At 61.9% G+C, this 15,339-nt stretch overlaps 2 protein-coding genes across 2 annotated transcripts; one reads left to right on the top strand and one right to left on the bottom strand.

The window, feature by feature from the left end:
• Window positions 1-3,669: 3,669 nt before the first annotated feature.
• On the bottom strand, window positions 3,670-11,099 carry LOC134055102 (Fc receptor-like protein 2). The gene is made up of 13 exons (XM_062511232.1): window positions 11,078-11,099; window positions 8,683-8,894; window positions 7,669-7,750; window positions 7,021-7,041; window positions 6,702-6,932; window positions 6,139-6,393; window positions 5,762-6,040; window positions 5,030-5,299; window positions 4,611-4,940; window positions 4,461-4,544; window positions 4,036-4,057; window positions 3,866-3,945; window positions 3,670-3,779 (listed from the first exon to the last, which is right to left on the bottom strand). The coding sequence occupies exons 1-13, from the start codon at window positions 11,097-11,099 to the stop codon at window positions 3,670-3,672; spliced, it is 1,998 nt and encodes a 665-aa protein (XP_062367216.1).
• Window positions 11,100-11,280: 181 nt separating this feature from the next.
• On the top strand, window positions 11,281-15,186 carry LOC134055101 (Fc receptor-like protein 4). The gene is made up of 10 exons (XM_062511231.1): window positions 11,281-11,311; window positions 11,940-11,960; window positions 12,049-12,279; window positions 12,588-12,842; window positions 13,682-13,951; window positions 14,041-14,355; window positions 14,438-14,521; window positions 14,817-14,838; window positions 14,928-15,007; window positions 15,113-15,186. The coding sequence occupies exons 1-10, from the start codon at window positions 11,281-11,283 to the stop codon at window positions 15,184-15,186; spliced, it is 1,383 nt and encodes a 460-aa protein (XP_062367215.1).
• The last annotated feature ends 153 nt before the right edge of the window (window positions 15,187-15,339 follow it).

The raw sequence follows: 15,339 nt of genomic DNA, 5'->3' as shown, positions 1-15,339 counted from the left end.
CCTGCAGTGGCTCTGAATGTCGGCAGGACCCTCCTGTACCTGCTCCTGCTCCTGGCTGTCATCGGGGGCTGTCACTGGTGGCACCGCCAGGGTGGGTGATAATGGGGGGGCATGGGGGTCCCAGGGATTGGGGTGAAGCCCCTCAGAGTGTGGGGGCAGAGGGTGGCTCCAACAGTTCCTGACTTGGGTGTAGCTGAGTCCCCAGACACCTCCATAGGAAGTCCTGGGGGATTTGGGGAGGTCCTGGAGGGTCATGCAGTGATTTTGGGCGTTCTATCAGGGACTTTTTGGAGGCGTTTTCGGTCTCAGGGGGCAGTCAGGAGTCCCGAGGGTGTTCAAGCCTCCCAATATCCCCACAGTCACCCCTCTCTCCTTTCCTTTGCAGTCCTCAGGAAGCCACAGGAAAGGTGAGTGGGGGTCTCCTGGTCTGAACCCCCATTTTACCCTCACTGCAGAGAGCCCCACACTCCCACAGACCCCCCCTTATCCCCGCAGGCCTCCCCAGGAGCCCTCGACCCCCGGAGGAGGGGGCAGCGCTGGACCCCCACATTGTGTGCACTGAGAGGGCAGGGGGTGAGTACAGGGGGGGACAGGGACCCGTCACGCACGGGTGACACCCCCACCCATGTCCCCAACCCCAGAGTCTCTCTCAGGGTCCCCCCTGTCACCTCCCCCAGGTGACCACGATGAGCTGCCGGGACCCCCCGGGCAACATTGGGACCCCAGTGCCGTCTACAATAATGTGTTGTGAGACTGGGGGACATTGGGAACACAGGGGGCACTGGGGGAACTGGAGGTCCCTGCCCGAGTGCCCCCCCTGTGTGTCCCACCTACGTTTGGATCTCATGGATTCCCACCCTGGCTGGGAGGTGGCCATGAGTGGGGAGGTCCCTTGCAGGGCAGCCCAGAATTCCCGTTCCAGTGCTCCAAATTCCCCCAGGGGCTCCCCATTCCCTCCCCCAGTGCCAGGGGATACCGGACATTTGTGCTTCTAACTGCACACAAAGTGCAGATTTTGGATTAAACCGAGAGAAATGCTTTTTGGTTTTTCAACTCTGCTGCCTCAGCTTGCACTGTGCAGGGTTCTGCTCAGGTTGTTGAGCAGATCCTTGTGGGATTTGCAGGAGTTTTGGGACTCTCTCAGACCCTTGGGAACAGGGACCAAATGATCAATTGCTGCATTTCCGCACTGGTTCCCTCACAGCTGCCCCTGCATGGGAGGTTTCCAGGCAGCCCTGCTCTGAAAACCATCAAAGGCCCTCGCAGAGCCACTGCTTGGGCTCACACGGGGTTTTGTGCTTCTTGCAGGGCTCAGCAAACCACAGCCAGGCCATTTCCCCCCACAGAATTCTCACCTTTGCAGCGGCTCAAAAGCTGCCAGAATCAAAGGCAAGGGGGTGGGGGGAGCCTCAGGTCCTGGCTGCCACCTGGGGCTGGCCAGAGCAGGGCTGGCCAATGCCCATCCCTGAGCAGTGGTCATGGTGACGATCCAAGAAACCTTCCTGGCAGTCAAAAACATTTCTTGGGGGCAGACCTGCGGGCATCTGAGCCCCCAAATGTGTCCAGTGCTCACACAGGAGCCCAAAGTCCGCAGGAGAGGCTGCAGAACCATGTGTTTGTGCACTGAGATGGTTTAGCAGCACAGCTGAACTGCAGAAACCACGGCCCGAATGACAACAGCTCATTAAGGGTTTGCTCCTGGTCCCTCTCCTCCTCCTCCTGCTGTGGCTGCTGTGTCGGGACCAGCAGTGGCCCAGGAAGAGCAGCAGCGCCAAAGGTGCTGTGGAACCCCCTGAGGAGCCCTGGCAGTGCCAGCAAGGAGCGCCTGCTTTCCTCAACATCCCAGGGCAATTGAACATTCCCCGAGCTGCTGTGCCAGGGCTGAAGGGGGAAAAGGCAGTGAAAGGCTGAGGGTTTTCAGGGATTGTGGTGCAAAGGCACGGGAGGTGCTGCTGTGCACCTGAGACCTGCCTGGGGTTTGGTGCCGCCTTCCTTCCTTTGGGGATCAGGGGGAGCAGTGGCGGGGGTTGCGCAGGGTGTGTGCCTGGCCCCAGGACACTGCTACGCTGGCACCGGGCACTGGGATCCATCCTGCTGCCTCCGTCTGCTCTGCCTGCTGCCGGCGGTGATGGCGGGAGCGATTGGTGCCCGTGAGTTTGCAAAAGGAGCGATTTCCCCTGGTCCCTCACGGGGCCGAGGCCGCCATGGCCCCTGAGGGGTTGGAGCTGGCAGCGGGGCGCCCCCTGCTGGCCGGAAGTGCTCCCTGCAGCAGCGCCCCCTGCTGGCCGGAAGTGCTCCCTGCAGCAGCGCCCCCTGCTGGCCGTGTTCATAACGACATCAAAGATGAACAAACGGCTCTGAGAGGATCGGAAATTTCTGTTCTTGTCTTGTTTTCTGTCTTATTCTGATGTACAAACTTCCTAGTAATGAACTGCTATTCCTTTTCTTACTCTTTTTGGTGCAAGCCAAAAAGTTTTTCCAATTATAATAATTTGGAGGTGTGGGTCCTCTTTCCATTCCATTTCCATTTCCATCCTCCTTTCCTTGGCAGAGGTTTCTCTTTTAAACCAAGACAAAATTGTTTGGGATACAGCGTGAATGGAGCAGACACTCCATGAGCTGACAACGTCAGACACTTGGCCACCTCATGCTCTGCCTTTTAAGTCCTTGGGCCACCAAGGGCCCTGTCCCAGGCTGGGACTCCTGGTCACTCAGCCACTCAGGAGCTGGGTATGGCAGAGTCTCACTCTGTCCCTAGTGTGTGCCATGGCTGACGGATTGACTGACACATGGGGCCATGTGTCACCAAAAGCAAGGCCTGAGCCAGCCCACCCACACACAGGTGTTTCAGAATGCCTCAAAAGACATCCAACTTTTCCTGTCCGTGACACCCCACCCTGTGTCGTGGCCTGATCCTGAGTCCTGAGGAAAAAGGAAAGATGAGGAATACGCCCCAAGGCCTTTCTGACACCACTGTGTGGGGAACATGGCACAGGAGGCGTTTGAGACAGCAGAAAAGGGAAACCAGTGCGCTGGTTTTTAGTGGCAGCCCAAAATTGGAGAATCCCATTCCTAAAGCCCGACAGAGCTGAACAAAGAAACACCATGTCTGCCAGTTGAACCAAAAAGCTGCATTTTGTTGCCAATGAGAGGGCAAGGAGTCCTGTGCTCCCCTGGCACTGGGAGGAGAGATGAGGAGCCGTGGGTGTGCTGGGAGTGCTGAGAGGGGCATTGCAGAGGCACTTAGAGGACAGGGCTACTGGGAGAGAGAATGGGAACAACCTGGATCTACTGGGAGAAATGGAGAGGCACTGGGAGGAGAAGCAGGGAGGCCATGGAGGTACTGGGAGTGCAGTAGGGAGGGAATGGGGAAATCTCTGAGGGTTATGGGAGCACTTGGATGTGGAATGGGGAGTCACTGATGGCAGTAGAAGGGGGGTGGGCATGGCCCTGTGGGTTCTGGGGGCACAGGGAGCTCTGGGGAGCTGGGGAGCCTGTGCAGCCTCACACGTGATCCCCAAGTTGTGCCCACCTACCCGTGAATGTTGAGAACACACGGGAACAGTGGGACGTACACAGGTATATGACTGCCCATAGGTGGGGTCCCCCAGTGCCCCCAGTGCCCGCAAGTGCCCCCAGTGTCCCCCAGTGCCCAGCATGCCCCCAGTGTCACAGCACATTCCCATAGATGTCCCCAGATTCCCTTGGTCGCCCATGGGTTGCTGGCAGCTCCGCGTAGGTCACCTGGGGATCCTGGAGTGTGGTGGCACGGGGGGACACTGCGAGAGACACTGGCTGTGGCATCTGGCTGGGGGGACACTCATGGGTGACGTGTCCCTCTGTGTGTGTCCCAGCCTGGACTCACCCCCCATGTGCTCGGTGATCACGACGTGGGTGTACAGCACCTCCCCCTCCTCTGGGGGGGCCGGGGGCTCCGGTGGGGCCCTGAGGGAATAAAGGGGATGTGTGAGAGAGAATGGGGGTTCTGGGGGTTGGGGGTCAAAGACGGGAGTGTGGTTTGGGCTCCCCGCTCACCTTTCCTGCTGCTTCCTGGCAGCTGCAAAGGAAAGAGGAGAGGGGGTAACTGTGGGGTCGCTAGGGCCCGGACCACTCTCAGGAATCCTGAAACCCCACTGCACCCTCAGTTTCCCCAATAGCCTCTGATAATCCCTGCTGCCCCAGAACCCCTGAACCACCCCAGTGCACTGGACCATCTGAGCCCCTAGAAGCTCAAGTTTGTCAGGGAGTGGAACACTCTAAATTCCCCCAGGATCACTGAAAGTACCACCCAAATCCCTGCAAGGCCCTCCAACATGACCCTAAATCTTTTAAAACCCTGAACAAAAGTTCTCAGGGCACAAAGCAGACCAAATCAGAGGCTGTAAGTGCTGCCCCATCACCCCCACATTCCGGTGTCACCACAGCACCCCAAGGCCCCCATTGTCCCCATTGTCACCCACCCATGTTGTTCCACCGGCGCCAGCCCACAACTCCACCCATGAGCAGCACGAGGAAGAGGAGGGACCCGCCAAGCCCTGTGGCCGCTGCAGGGAACAGAAGGGACACATCAGGGTCACCTGTCACTCCTGGGGTCCTGCAATCCCAAAGACTCAGTGTGACCCCACCTGTGATCCAGAGGTGTCCAGTGGTTCCCTGTGGTGTCACCTCCAGGGCCAGCTCTGGGCTGAGTGCCCGGAACACGCGGTGCCCATCCTGTCCCAGCTGGTTGGTGGCCATGCAATGGTAGGTGCCCGAATGTCCCACATCGACGTCCCCAATCTCCAGGAGGGGGCCCCGGGCCAGCTCCTGCCCGTTGTGGAGCCAAGTGAATGTGACAGGGGCTGAGCCCACCTGCACCGAGCAGCGCAGGGTCACGGGGTCACCTGGGCGCACCTGGAGTGCCGGGGGACCGGGGGTGATGGTGGCATTGGCCACGGGCACTGCAGGGACACAGAAAAGGCTGGCACGTGGCCGGGGAGGATGGGGATGCTGTGGGTGGGGTCACCCCCAGCCCGAGGGTCCCGCTCACCCAGGACAGTGACATTCAGGGGGACACTCTGGGCCACGCTTTCACCGTTGCTGACCCGGCACTGGTAGTGGCCGCTGTCATTGTCCCCAACGTGCCGCAGCTCCAGGCGGGGGCCGGTGCCCAGCGTTGCCCCCGAGCCCTCCCGGTGCCAGGAGAAGGACAGGGGACCTGTCCCCATGGCCACCGTGCAGCTCAGCACCAGGCTGTCTCCAAGTGCCAGCTGTCCTCCAGGGGGCTGCACTGACAGGGACACCCCCGAGGGTGGGACCTCTGTGGGGAGACACAGGAGGGAGTGGGGAGATGGGAGGAGTGGGGAACACCAGAGCGATGTGAGGAAATCAGGGTAGGGGAAGGATCAGAGAGGGGTGGGGAGATCCCAGTTAGGAAGAACAGGGCCCAGACACGGGGGTGAGGCTTGGAAAAGGGTGGAAGGGACCCCCAGGAAGGATGGGACATTGAGGGAGGTGTCTCATGGAGAGGGCTGAAGGGAAGGCCACGGAAGATTCTAGAGACCCAGACGGGGAAGTTGGGCAATGTAGGAACCAAGAAGAGGGAGGGACCGCTTACCCAGGGAGGGGTGAGGGAACCTGGAGAGGGATGGAGGCACCAGGGAAAGCGATTGGGAGGACTCAGGGAGGGAGCTGGGAAGGCAGGGGAGCATGGAGAGGGTTGAGTGCGGATGGGAGACCTGGGAGGGCTCTCGGGGCTCCCTGTGCCCATCCCTGCACTCACTGCGCACCGTGACGCCGAGCTGGGCGCTGCTCTTCCACACAGCCCCATCCCCGGAGCTCACCTGGCACCTGTAATTCCCCGAGTGGGAGAACCCCACGGCGGGCACCAGGAGCTGCGGGGACCCCTGCGGGCCCCCCACCCTCTGCCCATCCCGGTAGAAGCTGTACAGGAGGGGGACTGGGGGCCGCAGGGGGCTGGGGCTGCTGAGGCAGCTGAGATTGAGGGGGGAGCCCTCGGTGAGCTCGGGGGGACCCTCCAGCACCGGCACCGAGAAGAGCTCTGGGAAGGAGATGGGGGTGGGGAGTGTGACACTGAGTGCACTGAGAAGTGGCTTTGGGGTGTCAGGATATTGGGGTTCCAGCCGTGGGGGTGCTCACCATGCACTGTCACTGTCACCAGCGCTGACACTTTCATTTCTGAGCCCACCAAGCCCTCGCATTGGTAGCGACCACTGCTGTGCACCTGCAGACGGGACAGGGACAGCTCGGTGCGACTGAGGTGCCCCCATAAATCCTTCCCATCCTTGTGAAATTGCACTCTGGTGAGTAGTTTATCAGGCCTGCCCCGGCAGCGCAGTGTCACCGTGTCCCCCTCCAGCAGTGCCCGTGCTGGCACCTGCAGCACCAGCAGATCTGTGGGACAGGAGGGTCCCGTCACACTGAGGAGCCTGAGACAGCTCCAAAGTGGGTGCCCATGGCACCGGGGACATCTGGCTGCAGTGTCCAGTGCACGGGAGGGTCCCAGGGACACCAGGAGCAGCCCCGTGGCACAGCTGTCACCAGTGGGGTCCCACCGCACTGGGGTGCACTGGGATGCACTGGGATGTCCCTAGGTGCAGGGGACAGGCTCTGGCCACACGAGGGCTGTGAGGCCACCCACAGTCTGGAGCCCACCCAGAGCTCTCAGGGAGCCACCCTGAGCATTTCAGATCCCCCCTCACCATTTGACACCAGCACGGGGGGGCTGCGCCCACTGCCGGGTCTGTCACACGTGTAGGTGCCACTCTTGGTGACAAGGAAGCTGTCGCGTCCATCCTGCCACCAGCGCCGCCCGTCCTTGTACCAGGTTGTGGCACCGGCGGTGCCCGAGCCCTGGCAGGTCAGTGTCACCCGGTCCCACAGCACCGCCGGCGTCCAGGGGGGCTGCACGAGGAGCTGGGTGGTCTGGGCACCTGCGGGTGACAGGGGACACCAGCCTGCCAGGGCCAGCCCGGGGCTGGGGACAGCGGGGCGGGGACATGGCATCCCCCGAGGACTCACCAGCGAGGCCGAGGGTCTGGGCTGGAAGGGAGAAGGGACAGGGCTGGGTGGGGGTGGCCCTGCAGGGACAGCAGCACCTGGGGCACCTGCCGTGGTGTCTGTCCCCAAAACTGTCTGTTCCCATGGGGACACTGGGGTAGCACGGAGATTTGGAGGACTGAGGCACCTCTGTCACCCTGGACTGAGGCAGGACATGGGGACACTGTGGACACCCCATGTTTGCACAGGTCACCTCCACCAGCACTACAGCACCTGTCCCCATGGCCACATCCCCATGGCCCTGTGCTCGTGATCCCATTCCGATGGCTCCTGTCCCCATGGCCCATCTGCATGGGATGCGGCCCTTGTCCCTGTCCCTGCATCCCTGTCTCCCTGTGTCCTTGTTCCCACAGCAGCCCCTACATCCCAGACATGAAATATCTGTCCCCCTGTTCCCATCCCCACATCCCAGTTCCCCTGTTCCTGTCCACACCACTCAGGTCACACTGGTGTCCATGCCCAGACACTGCCTCTGTTTGGCCTTGGGGACCTCAGGGGACCCCACAGCCCCCCCTTTGCCCTCTCCCCACCGGTCTCTGCCTCACCAGGGCCCATCCCTGGGGCGTCAGGCCCATGCCCGGGGCACTCACCCCACAGGAGCAGCGCCACCTTCCCGGCCATCCCGGTGTCCCCGGCCATGGGCACTGGCTGTCACTCGCTGCCAGGGCCACCTGTCCCCTGGCTGGCGGCTCTTGGGATGAAGGGACAGGAAGCGAGCTCAGGTCTCGTCCTCGTGTGTAGGTGGCCCTTAGTTGGGGAGGGGTGTGGACAGGATGGGGGCAGGGTGGGGATCTTGTAGAACATGGGGGTGATGGTGGGACATGGTGGGGACAGGATGTGTCCACAATTTGGTGGCTGAGGTGGTGCTGGGACCAAGGATGGGTGTCATGGTGCTTGTCTGCCAGGGATGGGGCCTCATGGGAATGGGGGTCCCAAGGTTTGGGTGGAGTCAGAGTTGGGGATGAGGGTCCCAGAACAAAGTAGCCTCCAGGGATTTGTGATCATGGGATAAATCCCCGGGATGGAGGTTCCAGGGGCATGGGGGTCCTGGGGAAAATCATGGTCCACAAGGCAAGGGGAGGTCCCAGAGGCTGGAATTGCCAGGATGGGGATCTTTGGGAATGGAGACCATGTGGAATGGAATTCCTGGGATGGGGGTCCCAGGGCAGGGGGACAGAAGGAATGGGGGTGCCTTGGTTGGGGTCCCAGGGGAATGGGGGTGCCAGGGATGGGCAGTGGCTGGGCAGGCCCCATGGGTCACAGCTCCTGCCCTGGGTACCTCAGATTTTCGGGTCACTAAGGGCCCAGCTCTGTAGCCCGGGATGTCCCGTGGTTTGGGGGGTCACCTAAACCCCAAAGGAACATTCCAAGTGTCTGTGGGTCTCTGTCCCCCTGACGTCCCAGGGACATTTTCCAATCTTCAATTTCTATTCCCTTCCTTTAATCCCTCAATTTCACACAAACCCCGACCCCCTCTGTCTTCAAGACTTGATGATCCTGTAGAACACCTGATCAGGGAATGGGTTGGGGGAACCCCAGGGTGGGGGAAGCAGAGGGTGAGGGGTCTGCAGGGAGGGGTGGGGAGGCTCTGGGGCATGGGGGTGTCCAGCTGTGCCCCCCAACACTTTCACTTTCTCTCTCCTGCAGCAGGAGGAAGAGGCTGTTTGTGCTGAGAGCCACACGGGGCAGGTTCTGTCCTGGGGGGCACATCCAGGGCTCCTGTCCTGGGGTTCCTGTCCCAGGGGGACACATCCTGCCCGAGGGGGTCTTGTCCTGGGGGATGGTGGCTCCGGGGGGTTCCAAACTTCTCCATTCTCCCTCCTCCCATGCAGGATCTGGGCAGGCAAGAGCAGCTTGGGAATGGAGCCCCAGGCAGGAAGGAGCTCCCAAAGTCCTCCTGCTGGGAGCCAGTGGCCATCCAGGTGTGGGGCCCGGCCATGGCCCAGCCCCACAGCTCAGGGATGGGCATTGGCCAGCCCTGCTCTGGCCAGCCCCAGGTGGCAGCCAGGACCTGAGGCTCCCCCCATCCCCTTGCCTTTGATTCTGGCAGCTTTTGAGCTGCTGCAAAGGTGAGAATTCTGTGGGGGGAAATGGCCTGGCTGTGGTTTGCTGAGCCCTGCAAGAAGCACAAAACCCCGTGTGAGCCCAAGCAGTGGCTCTGCGAGGGCCTTTGATGGTTTTCAGAGCAGGGCTGGCTGGAAACCCCCGATGCAGGGGCTGCTGTGAGGGAACCAGTGTGGAAATGCAGCAATTGATCCTTTGGTCCCTGTCCCAAAGGGACTGAGAGAGACCCAAAACTCCTGCAAATCCTACAAGGATCTGCTCAGCAACCAGCTGCACTTTGGAACCTCTCTCAAAGAAGGCTTGGGTTCTGGATGGGGACACCAGAAGAGAGGCAAAAGTGTGGAAATACCGAGCAGGAGCTACCCACATGGCTCTGGGGCACAGGGCTGTCACAGCAGGAGCAGGGAGTGCCCAGGCAGGGGAATTCAGGGCAGGCTGCAGTGGATTTACCAGGGAATCAGAGCCTGAGGGACACACGGGCATTTCCACACATTGCTGTGCAATCCCTGCTCCAAGGATGAACAGAGTTTCTGCCCTTTTGGCAGCACAACCCGTGGGAAGGAAATCAAGCTTCAGGGTGGGCACGAGAAAAATGGGCAGAGTTCCTAACTCTGGCCCAACAAAAGCCTTCCTTATGGGCTGGGTTGCAGCCCGGCAGGCAGGGAACAATCCCATGGACCTGTTGGACACTCAGGGAGATTCCACACTCTGTGTTATCCACAAGCAAACGCTGTTCTGGGATGCACCACTGGCCTCCTGAAGGGAACCAAACCATCTCATTTCCCTGTGATTTGTTTGTACTGTGAGTGACTTGCGGAATGACCAAGCATTTAAAGGATTGTAGAAACCAGAATATTTTATACATTGCCAGGTTGATTTTTGCTGAGTTCGTTGTTGACTGTGATAAAAACGATGAAGGAACATATTTTTGCCTTTATTCGGTGGATGCATAATTTTGCCTCCTCCAATTGGGCAACAGGGAAATCCAGCAAATGTAGCCTGGGTTTTCCCATCATCAGGGCAAGGTCGTAACAGGAACCCCCTTAAGTTTGGGCAACCAAGATGTGCCAGGGCCCAAGTGGGTACAACGGGAATGCTCAGAGCCCCCCAGGACAGAGGTGCCCAGGATGTGCCCCCTCTGGGACAGGAATCCCCAAGGACGTGGCACCCCTTGAAGAACGAGGACCCCACTGGCACAAGACCTCAGGACAAGAGCCAGGCATCAGCACTCCAGAGGAGCCCTTTTCCCTCAGGGCAGGACCCCTCTGGATGTGTCCCCCAGGACAGAATCCACGTCCTGGCCTCAGCATAAACGGCCTCTTCCTTCTGCTGCAGGAAAGAGAAAGTGAAAATCCTGGAGGTGGGGACACGGCCAGACAGCTCCATCTCCCCCAGCCCCCCAACCTCTGCCTGCACCCCCAGCCCCCTTTTCCCCTTCCTGGCATCCCTCAGCTGTTGCCTGCTCAGGTGTTCCCTGGGATGGCTGAGCCAGGAAATGTGGGGATGGGAAAAAGCCCAGGGGTGTGTGGGGCAGAGAACCAGAACCTCCCAGGACAAGGCTGGGGAGCCCCCCTGGCCATGATCACCCTGTGGGAGCTGTGCTGGGCTCTGAGCCACCCCAAAATCTGAGGCACTCTGTGAAGGAGCTGTGACCCCTGTGCCCACCCAGCCACTGCCCATCCCTGGGACCCCCATTCCTGTGGGAACCCAGCCCTGGCACCCCCATTCCCTTGGTCTCTCCTCCATGGGAACCGCCATCCCATCACTCCCACTACCCAGCACTGCCATTGTCTTTATCCCATCCCAGGGGCTGCTTCTTCCCCCAGAACCCCGATTCCCGAGGGTCCCTCTTGTCCCCCTGCACCCAAAACCCTTGGACCCACATGCCATGACACCCCTCCTTGGCCCCCTGCACCACCCCAGCCTCCAAATTGTGGACACATCCTGTCCCCACCATGTCCCACCATCACCCCCATGTCCCACAAGGTCCCCACCCTGCCCCCATCCTGCCCACACCCCTCCCCCACCAAGGGCCACCTACACACGAGGATGAGACCTGAGCTCGCTTCCTGTCCCTTCATCCCAAGAGCCGCCAGCCAGGGGACAGGTGGCCCTGGCAGCGAGTGACAGCCAGTGCCCATGGCCGGAGACACCGGGATGGCCGGGAAGGTGGCGCTGCTCCTGTGGGGTGAGTGCCACGGGCACGGGCCTGACGCCCCAGGGATGGGCCCTGGAGAGGCAGAGACCGGTGGGGAGGGGGCACAGGGGGGGCTGTGGGGTCCCCTGAGGTCCCCAAGGCCAAACAGAGGCAGGGTCTGGGCATGGACACCAGTGTGACCTGAGTGTTGGGGACAGGAACAGGGGAATGGGGATGTGGGGATACGAACACAGGAACAGAGATGTGGGGAAAAGGATGAGGGAAAAGGAACCTTGAGGAATAGGAGCAGCTGTAGGGACAGGGAGAGGGAGAAAGGGATGCAGGGACAGGGACAAGGGCCTCGTCCTGTGCAGATGGGCCATGGGGACAGGAGCCATCGGAATGGGATCACGGGCACAGGGCCATGGGGATGTGGCCATGGGGACAGGTGCTGTAGGGCTGGTGGAGGTGACCTGTGCACACATGGGGTGTCCACAGTGTCCCCATGTCCTGCCTCAGCCCAGGGTGACAGGGGTGTCCCTGTCCTCAAAATCTCCGTGCTACCCCAGTGTCCCCATGGGAACAGACAGTTTTGGGGACAGACACCACGGCAGGTGCCCCAGGTGCTGCTGTCCCTGCAGGGCCACCCCCACCCAGCCCTGTCCCTTCTCCCTTCCAGCCCAGACCCTCGGCCTCGCTGGTGAGTCCTCGGGGGATGCCATGTCCCCGCCCCGCTGTCCCCAGCCCCGGGCTGGCCCTGGCAGGCTGGTGTCCCCTGTCACCCACAGGTGCCCAGACCACCCAGCTCCTCGTGCAGCCCCCCTGGACGCCGGCGGTGCTGTGGGACCGGGTGACACTGACCTGCCAGGGCTCGGGCACCGCCGGTGCCACCACCTGGTACAAGGACGGGCGGCGCTGGTGGCAGGATGGACGCGACAGCTTCCTTGTCACCGAGAGTGGCACCTACACGTGTGACAGACCCGGCAGTGGGCGCAGCCCCCCCGTGCTGGTGTCAAATGGTGAGGGGGGATCTGAAATGCTCAGGGTGGCTCCCTGAGAGCTCTGGGTGGGCTCCAGACTGTGGGTGGCCTCACAGCCCTCGTGTGGCCAGAGCCTGTCCCCTGCACCTAGGGACATCCCAGTGCATCCCAGTGCACCCCAGTGCGGTGGGACCCCACTGGTGACAGCTGTGCCACGGGGCTGCTCCTGGTGTCCCTGGGACCCTCCCGTGCACTGGACACTGCAGCCAGATGTCCCCGGTGCCATGGGCACCCACTTTGGAGCTGTCTCAGGCTCCTCAGTGTGACGGGACCCTCCTGTCCCACAGATCTGCTGGTGCTGCAGGTGCCAGCACGGGCACTGCTGGAGGGGGACACGGTGACACTGCGCTGCCGGGGCAGGCCTGATAAACTACTCACCAGAGTAAAATTTCACAAGGATGGGAAGGATTTATGGGGGCACCTCAGTCGCACCGAGCTGTCCCTGTCCCGTCTGCAGGTGCACAGCAGTGGTCGCTACCAATGCAAGGGCTTGGTGGGCTCAGAAATGAAAGTGTCAGCGCTGGTGACAGTGACAGTGCATGGTGAGCACCCCCACGGCTGGAACCCCAATATCCTGACACCCCAAAGCCACTTCTCAGTGCACTCAGTGTCACACTCCCCACCCCCATCTCCTTCCCAGAGCTCTTCTCGGTGCCGGTGCTGGAGGGTCCCCCCGAGCTCACCGAGGGCTCCCCCCTCAATCTCAGCTGCCTCAGCAGCCCCAGCCCCCTGCGGCCCCCAGTCCCCCTCCTGTACAGCTTCTACCGGGATGGGCAGAGGGTGGGGGGCCCGCAGGGGTCCCCGCAGCTCCTGGTGCCCGCCGTGGGGTTCTCCCACTCGGGGAATTACAGGTGCCAGGTGAGCTCCGGGGATGGGGCTGTGTGGAAGAGCAGCGCCCAGCTCGGCGTCACGGTGCGCAGTGAGTGCGGGGATGGGCACAGGGAGCCCCGAGAGCCCTCCCAGGTCTCCCATCCGCACTCAACCCTCTCCATGCTCCCCTGCCTTCCCAGCTCCCTCCCTGAGTCCTCCCAATCGCTTTCCCTGGTGCCTCCATCCCTCTCCAGGTTCCCTCACCCCTCCCTGGGTAAGCGGTCCCTCCCTCTTCTTGGTTCCTACATTGCCCAACTTCCCCGTCTGGGTCTCTAGAATCTTCCGTGGCCTTCCCTTCAGCCCTCTCCATGAGACACCTCCCTCAATGTCCCATCCTTCCTGGGGGTCCCTTCCACCCTTTTCCAAGCCTCACCCCCGTGTCTGGGCCCTGTTCTTCCTAACTGGGATCTCCCCACCCCTCTCTGATCCTTCCCCTACCCTGATTTCCTCACATCGCTCTGGTGTTCCCCACTCCTCCCATCTCCCCACTCCCTCCTGTGTCTCCCCACAGAGGTCCCACCCTCGGCAGTGTCCGTGTCGGTGCAGGCCCCCGGAGGACAGGTGGCACTGGGGGACAGCCTGGTGCTGAGCTGCACGGTGGCCATGGGGACAGGTCCCCTGTCCTTCTCCTGGCACCGGGAGGGCTCGGGGGCAACGCTGGGCACCGGCCCCCGCCTGGAGCTGCGGCACGTTGGGGACAATGACAGCGGCCACTACCAGTGCCGGGTCAGCGACGGTGAAAGCGTGGCCCAGAGTGTCCCCCTGAATGTCACTGTCCTGGGTGAGCGGGACCCTCGGGCTGGGGGTGACCCCACCCACAGCATCCCCATCCTCCCCGGCCACGTGCCAGCCTTTTCTGTGTCCCTGCAGTGCCCGTGGCCAATGCCACCATCACCCCCGGTCCCCCGGCACTCCAGGTGCGCCCAGGTGACCCCGTGACCCTGCGCTGCTCGGTGCAGGTGGGCTCAGCCCCTGTCACCTTCACCTGGCTCCACAACGGCCAGGAGCTGGCCCGGGGTCCCCTCCTGGAGATTGGGGACGTCGATGTGGGACATTCGGGCACCTACCATTGCATGGCCACCAACCAGCTGGGACAGGACGGGCACCGCGTGTTCCGGGCACTCAGCCCAGAGCTGGCCCTGGAGGTGACACCGCAGGGAACCACTGGACACCTCTGGATCACAGGTGGGGTCACACGGGGTCACCAGGGTGTTCAGGACCCCCGGGGTTCAGTGTGACCCCGCTGTGTCCCCTCTGTCCCCTGCAGTGGCTCTGAATGTCGGCAGGACCCTCCTGTACCTGCTCCTGCTCCTGGCTGTCATCGGGGGCTGTCACTGGTGGCACCGCCGGGGTGGGTGATAATGGGGGGGCATGGGGGTCCCAGGGATTGGGGTGAAGCCCCTCAGAGTGGGGGGGCCAGAGGGTGGCACCAACAGCTCCTGACTTGGGTGTAGCTGAGTCCCCTGAGACCTCACATGGGGCTCCTGGGGGATTTGGGGTGGTCCTGGAGGGTTATGAAGGGATACCGGGCGTTCTATCTGGGTCCTTTTAGGGGTGTTTTGGGTCTCAGGGGGCAGTCAGGAATCCCGAGTGTGTTCAAGCCTCCCAAGGCCCCCACAGTCACCCCTCCCTCCTTTTCTTTGCAGCCCTCAGGAAGCCACAGGAAAGGTGAGTGGGGGTTTCCTGGTCTGAACCCCCATTTTACCCTCTTTGCAGGAAGCCCCGCACTCCCACAGACCCCCCCCTTATCCCCGCAGGCCTCCCCAGGAGCCTTCGGCCCCCCCAGAGGAGGGCGCAGCGCTGGACCCCCACATTGTGTGCACTGATAGGGCAGGGGGTGAGTACAGGGGGGGACAGGGACTCGTCACCCACAGGTGACACCCCCACCCATGTGCCCAACCCCAGAGTCTCTCTCAGGGCCCCCTCCCTTTGCTTCCCTCAGGTGACCATGCAGATCTGCTGGGACCCCACGGGCAGCACTGGGACCCCAGTGACGTCTACGAGAACATGCTGTGAGACTGGGGGACACTGGGTGCACTGGGAGCTCTGGAGGAACTGGGGGAATGGGTGGTCCCTGCCCAAGATGCCCCCCAATGTGTCCCTCCTCCATTTGGGTCTCATGGATGCCCACCCTGCCTGAGAGGTGGCCACGAGTGGGGAGGTCCCATG

The sequence above is a fragment of the Cinclus cinclus genome, chromosome 31 (assembly GCF_963662255.1).
Source record: "Cinclus cinclus chromosome 31, bCinCin1.1, whole genome shotgun sequence".
Classification (NCBI taxonomy): Eukaryota; Metazoa; Chordata; class Aves; order Passeriformes; family Cinclidae; genus Cinclus; species Cinclus cinclus.
Note: the sequence above shows the minus strand (reverse complement) of the source record. Positions and strands in the feature narration are given on the sequence as shown.

Bases quoted from the DNA above. Each gene is read 5' to 3' on its own strand.
- LOC134055101 (XM_062511231.1), top strand. From the start codon at position 11,281: ATGGCCGGGAAGGTGGCGCTGCTCCTGTGGG. The intron at 12,843-13,681 runs GTGAGCACCCCC...GTCTCCCCACAG, and splicing joins GGTGACAGTGACAGTGCATG to AGGTCCCACCCTCGGCAGTG. The intron at 13,952-14,040 runs GTGAGCGGGACC...GTGTCCCTGCAG, and splicing joins CCTGAATGTCACTGTCCTGG to TGCCCGTGGCCAATGCCACC.
- LOC134055102 (XM_062511232.1), bottom strand. From the start codon at position 11,099: ATGGGGGTGATGGTGGGACATG. The intron at 6,394-6,701 runs GTGAGGGGGGAT...CCTGTCCCACAG, and splicing joins CCCCGTGCTGGTGTCAAATG to ATCTGCTGGTGCTGCAGGTG. The intron at 4,941-5,029 runs GTGAGCGGGACC...GTGTCCCTGCAG, and splicing joins CCTGAATGTCACTGTCCTGG to TGCCCGTGGCCAATGCCACC.